This window comes from Penaeus chinensis, chromosome 8 (assembly GCF_019202785.1).
Source record: "Penaeus chinensis breed Huanghai No. 1 chromosome 8, ASM1920278v2, whole genome shotgun sequence".
In the NCBI taxonomy this organism is placed as follows: domain Eukaryota; kingdom Metazoa; phylum Arthropoda; class Malacostraca; order Decapoda; family Penaeidae; genus Penaeus; species Penaeus chinensis.
The window spans coordinates 14,242,324-14,252,323 of record NC_061826.1 but is presented as its reverse complement, the minus strand read 5'-3'; the positions used below and the strand labels follow the sequence as shown (position 1 = coordinate 14,252,323).

Sequence of the window (10,000 nt, the reverse complement as noted above, 5' to 3'; positions counted from 1 at the left end):
TATATATATATATATATATATATATATATATATATGTGTGTGTGTGTGTGTGTATTTATGTGGATGTATGTGCATATATATGTATATATGTAATCTTTATATACATACGTGTGCGTTCATGTATGTATGATGTATACAGATCGACGTCCCTTGAAACAAGGCCTAGTTTTATTCATCTGACAGAATAACAACGTTAGCCAGGCCACCATTCCCAAAGGCCCCACATACTTCTGACAAAGTTTATATAATTATGTGGTTCTGACCGCGTGTTTAGGATTGCATGGATCTAGTGCTTTTCTCCATGTCCTTGTTCCCTCTGTGCTACTGACACAAAAAAGCAGCTTCCTCTGTCCAAAGTATTTTCTACAGCCTTCCATGTCCTGGTCACTATGCCCTTTACAAATATATCGGACACATTGGGTCATTGTCCACCGCTGCTTGCCCCCTGAGGGTTCCCTTCCCCTTGAACTTGGTCTTGAACTTGACGATGTAGCGGCTGTTTCTTCATTCACTTTAGCAGTCGATAACGTTCATTCTATTGGTTTATCTTAAGTATCACAAGAAAAAAAGAGTTTATATCCCATTTAGGTGACCTGCTAAAGCTATTAAGTGGTTTCGGAGGGCGGTTGATATGGGTTGTGAGAGATATTTGTTACATATCTATTCGGTGACAGTAACTATTGTGATCGGTGACTTTTTCATCTTTGGTGATACATTTTGTATATTACGTATTTTTTTGCGTTAATATTTTACGTGTTTTATTATTGGTGTTATAAAAATGTCTTATGTTATATTATATATTTCTTAAATATAGAAGGAAAGAGGACAGAAAACATTGGATAAGTCAGTGAATGAAACGTTGAATATAAGATTGAATGAGTAGTATCAATCAATGATTAAAGTTAAAGAAGAGTAAAGTGCCACTAATAAGACTTGAAAATATTAACTTTCTTGCGTTGGAGAGTTCTCCCCGTGCACGCCTCCCCTCGACTTATTTCACGCTTACCTCTCGTACCATACTCGCCACACACACACTGCACTTACACTTACACTTTCGCTCCATTCTTATACTTGTCTTCCACAGTCATTCTTCTCACACTTAAATAACTCTCCTATAAGTTAAATGGGTGCTGGAAGTCTGCGTTTCTTTCACATAATCAGCATGATATAATTGGAAGTGTGTTTTGTTACATAAACACACGCGACCATGAGCCGCCCAGGCTGCTCGATCCAAAACTGATCGCTTTCTCATTGACGTGAATGAACTGCCAAGGTTTCCAGTTCATTACTCTCAGACAAATTATCGGATCTGTGAGGATAGACTGAATTTCTGTCGCTGAAAATGAGACCTGCCGAGTGTGTATATGTATATGTGTGTATACGTCTGTTTATCCTAAATATGTATATCTATCAGAACATTCAGTATTGTGTACACATATACATACATATATATATATATATATATATATATATATATATACATATACATATGTATATACATATATGTATATACATATATGTATATACATATATGTATATATATATATATATATATATATATATATATATATATATATATGTATGTATGTATTATGGATAGGTAGATGAATAGATAAAGATATAAATGGATTATATACATATAGTTACTGTTTACATGTTTGTGTACAAGACTGTCCTCGTGTGTATGTATATATATATATATATATATATATATATACATTTATATACATATTTGCATAAATATATATATATATATATATTTATTTATTTATATACATATATATGTGTGTGTACGTGCCAGCGTGTATGTATGTGTGTAAGTATAGATGTTTATCTATGCATATATATTTACATTTTCTATATAACGCTCTCTATATATTGACAGATATGCTCTTTATTTTGTATGTATACTGTCTAATCATACACATATATGTGTATGTATGTGTATCTATCTATATATCTATCTACAATAATCATGAAATTTATACACACGCGTATGCGTATCCATACAAACATTGATACCCGTACCCACACACACACACACAGAAATATATACGTATATACATATGCATGTGTTCTCGCCTTCCAACACAGAGGAGAGGGTGCTACAGCCCAAAGCAAAAATTAGTTCACGTGTCTATGCTGTCGGGGAAATAATGGTGACAAAGTCAGGAAATGAAGCACTTTCACAATTTTCTGACCTTGGTGGCGCGCATCTTCAGTGTGTGGGTGGGCGTGGTCAAAGCATACTGGGCGTATATAAACTTGATAATAACGAATGGACAACAGTAGAAGTCGATTCTCGTATCCATCTGCTCGTGTCACCATGGCTCTTACATTGGTAGGTTGTGACAATACTGCTTGGTAAAGCTGTGCTCATTGTACTACCCAAAGCATTTGGTTCTTACAGAATAATTAATTTATTTTGATATTAATCTTTGTTTTCCAGTCGGTCGTTCTGGCATGCGCCGGACTCGTTCTGGGTTCCGTCCATCCTCCAGCATATGGTCATCACACACAGCCAGCTTATGGTCATCATACACCTACTTACGGTCATCAAGCACCTGCCTACGGCCACCAACATGCCTCCGACCACGGTTACTGCGACTCAACTGTTGCCCCCGCATGCGCTAACAACTCTACTCTTTCCTACTGCTTGGAAGACGCTGAGTATCCCGAGTATGAGATCAAGGCTGTCATCACTGCCGATCACCTGTTCGCCAAGAAGTACGCTGACGTCGCCGACCAGTCTGCTGAAGACCTGGTAGACATGATTACCAAGGACCAGGAGGAGGCCTTCGACTACTCTTACTACACTGGGGCCTCCACTGGGGACTCTCCCTACGATGCCACCCACTGGGCTGGTCCTGAGGGTTACATCTGCCCCTCCGAAGTGGTGTATGCCATGCCCAAACGTGCCCAGAACGTGGATGGCAAGTGGCGCGTCATTGTGAACGACGTTCACTATTACAGCCAAACAGCCCGCTTGGAGACTTGTCTGTTCCCAGAGGCTGCTTGCCGCGCCCTTGCTCCTTGCTACCAGAGCCACTGCACCCAGAAGTCAGTGTATCACCGACTCCTTTCCTATGATCCATGTGACCCCTACTTGGGCCTCTTCATCGACATCTACAAGATGCCATCTGCCTGCTCCTGCCACCTTCCCGCCTAACAAACCACCACAACGCTCCTCAACGAATCGCCTCTTCACACACCATCTAACATGATCACCATGGAACTACCGACAACCACTGTAAACCTTAAAGCAGCTGAAAACACCCCACGTGACTATATAACTGCTTTCTTCACGTACCACTAGTCATGCCAGGAACCACCTGGACGCTCCCATTGCTTCTCTCTCTCCCATATTCAATTTTCTCTTCACTTTACCCATGTAAGAGATACATGTGAGAAATCCATAGTAACATTTCTAACAAATAAATAATTGTTGAACTTATTACATGGTTTTCTACTCCTTGGCACAAAAGTTACCCATTTAAAAAGAACTGAAGATTCAATATTCGTAACATTCGTAGATTCCATGCCCAGTGAAATTTATAGAAATATTAATGATAACTATAATTACTAAAGCAACCAGGATAGGTAGCAGTAAAAAGAGCAGTACAATACATTAAAATGATATCATTTAAAAATACATTGATGATAACCCTAACAGTACTTACACTTACTATAATAATGATAATGATAATAACTATGATAACAGGAACAAAAGTTAGAAAGAATACAAATGATAAAGACAACCATGATAACGTCAGTATTAAAAATGATAGTAGAGCTAACGAGGATAATGACAATATTACTTATGACAATGACTTTCATAACGACAACAATAAAATTATAACATTAATGATGATTGGAAATTTAATTAAAAAAAAATAAAAATAATAGTAATATTCATGATAACTGCAATAATAAAAACAAAGCTACAAATAATGGTAATATTGATAATGATAATTATAACATTATTAACAATAATTACAATAATGTAAATAATAGTAATAATAGTAATAGTAATAACAATAATAAGAAAAATATATAATCACAATTATATTAATAACAATAATGATAAATAGAATAATAGCAATAATGTGGATAAATATAACACTGATACAACAATACTGTGGATACTGTGATATAACGATAATGGTAACAGAGCAACAATGTAATGATATGCATAAGAATAATAGTTATAGTTATAGTTATAGTGTTACAGTTATAGTTATAGTGTTATAGTTATAGTTATAGTGTTACTAGTTATAATTATAGTGTTAATAGTTATAGCCATAGTTTATAGTTGATAGTTATAAAGTCATGGTGTTATAGTTAATAGTTATAAAGTCATAGTGTTACAGTTAATAGTTATAGTTATAGTTATAGTGTTATAGTTATAGCTATAGTGTTTACGAAAAACATAGTTATAGTTATAGTTATAGTGTTAACGAAAAACATCGCTTTGTTAATTAGAACATGTAGCAAAAATAATTATAGTGATTACCATAATAGTTAAAATGATAATGATAATCGTTACAAAAAGCATTGATGAAAACAAAACAAATCATATGATTAGTAATGACAATAATAGTAAAAATAATGATACACATATGCCCACACACACATATATCTTATATATGAAACATAATTGTATATGTAAATACAAATATATCATGTAATATATATGATATAATAGATATCTACAGTAGAACCATGTATAAATAGAGGAATAAACAAATAAATTAATAGAAATGTGTGTGCATATATATACATATATTTATATATGTATGTATATATATGTGTGTGTGTGTGTGTATGTGTGTGTGTGTGTACATATACGTATATGTACATATACATAATCTATATGTATGTATATATATGTATATATATGTATATATATATATATATAGGTACATATATGTGTGTATATATATACGTATATATGTATACATACATATATACATATACACACGCACACACATATATATGTGGGCGTTTAGGGCTAATATATATAAAGTAATAAAAAAAAAAAAAAAAAAAAAAAAAATGGACATGAACTCATGGGACCCATGGATGAAGGCTGAATTACTTATGCCTTTCGAATACGGTGTGAGGATGTAGGGGGGGGGGGGGGGTAATGTTCCCTACATAAGGGAGGTCCTTCATCATGGTCGCTACAGTTCGAACCCGACGAGAGCTGAGAGTGCAAGCATGGCTTTACGATACTTGGTGAGTTTCTGTTATCTTCTGTTAAGGGTATGTCTCTACATATAGGAACGGCTATATATACATACATACATATATACATCCATATGCGTATATATGTGCAAATATATATGTATATTTGATTAATTATTCATCTATCTGTACACATACATTTATATACTATCCTATATATGCGTGTGTGTGTGTGTGTGCACATATATGTGTATTTACGCATGTTTATGCATATAAGTATATACATATATGTATATATTTATTTACATATCTAAACAAGTATACACGTGTGTAAATACATGTTTACTTACATATGTATACATGTAAGCGTATATATACAGGTAATATATATACATACACGCAACACTTATTCACATGCATAGAAAGAAATATTTCCATGAGCCTCTGTGCGTGAATGTATATACAACAATCTTCGCAAACGTAAAATAAAGTTATGCATCTTAATATCTATCTAAATATATGTGCACGTGTAAACATGGACATGTGTATAAGTACGCACTGGAAATAATACATATAGATATTAGGTTCATCAATATGCATAAATCTTATCTTATTCTATGTTGCAGGTTTCGTTGTCTTTGGCGTATGCAGTTCTGGCCGATCAGACCTCACACGTCAGCATCAGTCTCGGCGGTGCTCCTGCTGTCAGCCATCACAGCTCCTCTCACCACGCACGCCCTTCATACCACCATCAACCTACCTACCACACACAGCCCTCATACCATCCACAACCTTCCTACCACCCTGCTCCCGCTTATCACCCACAACCTTCATATGAGCATACACATGAACCTGCTGTGCCAGAATGTGCTGCCAACACAACCAAAGCATGGTGCCTCGACGACGACCATTATCCCACCTACGAGATCAAACACGCAGCCGAGTATCACTACGAGAAGCTTCTCTCCCTCTATGCTGACGTAGCCGACCTCAACACCGAACTGTCTGTGGACCGACCAAACACCCTGGATGAGGAAACTTACTTGTGCCCATCAGAGACCGCTTACGTCAGGCCCCTTCGTGCCCAGAACACCGAGGGAAAATGGCGTGTCGTTGTAAACAATATTGATGCCCATTATCAGACTCTCACTCAGACTACACGCATTGAAGAGTGTCTCACTTCCGCCGATGCATGCCCTCTTGTGCCTGACTGCTACGAGTCCAAGTGTCTACAAAAGTCCATCTATCACCGCTTCCTTGTCTACAACCCCTATGATCAGTACTTCCCCTTCGCTATCGAGACATTCAAGCTTCCCGCCAGCTGTGCTTGTCTGTTGGGTGCCTACACAATCGATCATTAATTACCAAACATCTGATTTCGAGACTCATGAAGGGTGTGTGGAACTTCACATTAGTTGTACAATATTTTAACATCCTTAGCAACTTGCCGTCCTTGGAAAGACATGAAGTACGTAAATAAATATAATTAAAGGTGATTTACATTTCATTCTACCTTCTTATTCCAATATATTTGAATTAACGAGGCACATAACACCTAATGTTTGTTTAGTTTGGTATAATTTTGATTTTAAGGAACTTACAATATCAGCTTATTTAGGATTCATATAGTTTTCTTGTGTTTGTTCCAAAATTTCCTTTAAACCTGACGTCTTACGAATAACAGCTGAATTATGCAGGATAAAAAAATATGATCTTCATCGTCTCATAATTATTATGGAAGACATTCTCATTTATATATATCAATATATATATCCATATAGATACATGCATATATATGTATATATATATATATATATATATATATATATGTATTTATGTGGATGTGTATGCATATATATGTATGTTTACATATATGTGTATACATGTAAATCTTTATATACACAGGTGTGTGTGTCCATGTATGATGTATATATATATCGACGCCCCTCGATATTGGCCAAAGAACAATGGGATATGAAGTGAGAATGAAACGTTAGCCAGGCCACCATTCCCAAAGGCCCCCACATACTTCTGACAAGTCTTCATAATTATGTAGTTCTAACCGGGTGTATCAAGTCCTTTTCTCCTCCACGCCCTTGTTCTCCGTGCCACTGACAAAAATGCAGCCACTTCTGTTCAAACTGTTTTCTACAGCCGTCACGTTGCTGTTTGGTTGCCTTGCTTTGTTACACGCACCCACCTTCTTAACACAGAAACCTCTTTCGCTGCACTTTCGAATTGCGTTAATGTCCACTGACTCAAAGTTTAAGGTTTTCTTAATTTGTCCGACTGCCATGGTTGGTTGACACTTCAACTACCGTCTTAATTAAGACAAAGGTATCGGACACCTTGGGTCCGTGTCCACAGCCGCTTGCCCTGTGGTGGTTCCCTTCCCCTTGAACTTGGCCTTGAACTTGAAGATGAGGCGGCTGACTGTTTCTTCATTCCCTCTAGCACTCGTTAACTCTTACAAATTCATTTTTTTATTTATTTTAATTATCTTTTAAGTATTACAAACAAACCAACTTCACATCCCTCATAGGAGTGACTTAGTCTATGCCTTATTAAACTGAGCTCAAAGGAACCCCCGGAGTGAGTTTCCCTTGACACTTAAAATGAATTCTATAGATGACTCATATAGGCTGTGAGAGATATTTATCCGCTGAAAGTAACTATTGTGATCGATGACTTTTTTATCTTTGTGGATGCATTTTATATATGTTTTTCTGTTAACATTTCACGTGTTTTGTTATTTTATTGATCTTATAAAAAACGTGTTATATATATTTTTTTTCATTGCCTATAAATGTAAAAAGAAATGGGACAGAAACACAATGAAAGAAAGAATGAATTAGATAATGAATGAGAAATATCAACCAATTATAAAAGTTGATAAGCAGTAAAATGCCGAATGAGATGCTTAACCTTGATTAAGGACTTACCGCCACTTATAAGACATGAAAATATCATTTATATATATATATATATATATATGTTATATTACTTTCTTGCGTCGGAGAGTTCTCCTCGCACACGTCTCTTCTTAGCTTTCTTCACGCTTACCGACCTTTAACCTCTTGCACCATACATACCACTTTTCACACATTAAAGGTACTCTCCTTTACGATGAATGGGTCTGGAAGTATAGGTTTCATTCATATATTTCGCAAGACATAGTTGGATCTGCGTTTGGTTACATAATCCCATGCGACCATGAAGCTTCCAAGCAGCCAGATCCAAAATTGATCGCTTTCTCATTGACGTGCGTGAATTCCCAAGGTTTCCAGTTCATTTAACTCAAATTATCGGACCTGCGAGAAGGATACACTGAATTTCCGTCGCTTAAAATGGGTCTTGCCTACAATTACTGGTATACATATGTACATACATACAAGCATATAGATTATACGCATGGATATGTCTATTTATATACATACATACATTTATAAAAATGTATAGATTGATAAATAAATAGTGTATGTCTATGAATATCACTGTGTAGACATAAATATATATACGAACATATATATGTATTCATGTATTATTAATAGGTAAATTAATAAATCAGCAAAGAATATATAAATGGAAAATATATATATCTAGCTATATATATATATATATATATATATATATATATATATAATTGTTTGGTATATGTTTGTGTGTATTTATGTATTCATATATACTGAAATCTGACCGCTTTCTTATTGAGAGACAAATTATCGAACCTGTGAGGATACACTAAAATTCCGTCGCTTAAAATAGGACCTGCCGTGTGTATATGTATATATGTGTGTTTGTCTGTTTATCTTAAATAAACATATATATATATATATATATATATATATATATATATATATATACCAGAACATAAAGTATACATGGTGTTTAAATTGATAAATAAATAAATGTACATAAATGTAAATGGATTACATATATATATATATGTATATATACATTCATATATATCTGTTTACATATGTGTATGTCTGTCTTCACATATATTTATATGTATATATACATTATATAGATATATATATATATTCATATATGCCTGGGTGTGTGTGTGTGTGCCCGTGCGAGCATATATATGTGTGGCCAAATATGGATATGTGTATGCACATATATATGTATATATATATATATATATATATATATATATATATATATACATACAACATTTTATATATATGTATAGATATGCTATTATGCGTATATATATTACTTTGTAAACATGCATATATATTAATATACATATATATGTCCTATAAAGATATCAATGATGTACATGTAAAAGATACACACATATGTTCATGCAATGTGTATATATTTATAAGAGTATCCATACAAACATCCACACCTACACTCTTCCATACACACAAATATATATGTATATATAATGCGTGTATTTTTGTTTCTCATTGTGTTCTCGCCTTCCAACACAGGGAACTAACACCCCAGGATAGACATTAGTTCACGTGTCTGTTGTCGGGGAAATAATGGCGACAGTCAGGAAATAATGCACTTTCACTTTTCTAACCTTGGTGTCGCGCATCTTCAGTGTGTGTGGGCGTGACCAAAGCATAATGGACGTATACAAACTTGATAATAACAAATGGGCAACAGTAGAAGCGATTCTCGTATCTATCTGCTCGTGTCACCATGGCTCTTATGTTGGTAGGTTGTGACAATAGTGCCAATTAAAGTTGTCATTGTACTATCTGAAGATTTTTATATTTACGAAATGTTGATTTTATTTAAATGCTAATCTTTGCTTTTCAGTCCGTCGTTCTGGCATGCGCCGGACTCGTTC

General features: G+C 34.8%; 3 protein-coding genes across 3 annotated transcripts in view; all 3 read left to right on the top strand.

Annotated features, from left to right (window-relative positions):
* The first annotated feature begins 2,326 nt into the window (after positions 1 to 2,326).
* On the top strand, positions 2,327 to 3,169 carry LOC125027814. The gene is made up of 2 exons (XM_047616946.1): positions 2,327 to 2,341; positions 2,438 to 3,169. The coding sequence occupies exons 1-2, from the start codon at positions 2,327 to 2,329 to the stop codon at positions 3,167 to 3,169; spliced, it is 747 nt and encodes a 248-aa protein (XP_047472902.1).
* A 2,635-nt stretch (positions 3,170 to 5,804) lies between these two features.
* LOC125028323 (neurotrophin 1-like) lies at positions 5,805 to 6,548 on the top strand. The gene has a single exon (XM_047617799.1). The coding sequence runs from the start codon at positions 5,805 to 5,807 to the stop codon at positions 6,546 to 6,548; it is 744 nt and encodes a 247-aa protein (XP_047473755.1).
* Positions 6,549 to 9,849: 3,301 nt separating this feature from the next.
* Positions 9,850 to 10,000, top strand: part of LOC125027920 (protein spaetzle 3-like) — an 819-nt gene continuing 668 nt past the window's right edge. Inside the window, exons 1-2 of the mRNA XM_047617067.1 lie at positions 9,850 to 9,864; positions 9,970 to 10,000. The exon at positions 9,970 to 10,000 is cut by the window's right edge and continues 668 nt beyond it. Of these exons, the coding sequence (XP_047473023.1) occupies positions 9,850 to 9,864; positions 9,970 to 10,000 (46 nt within the window). The remainder of the gene's footprint in view (positions 9,865 to 9,969) is intronic.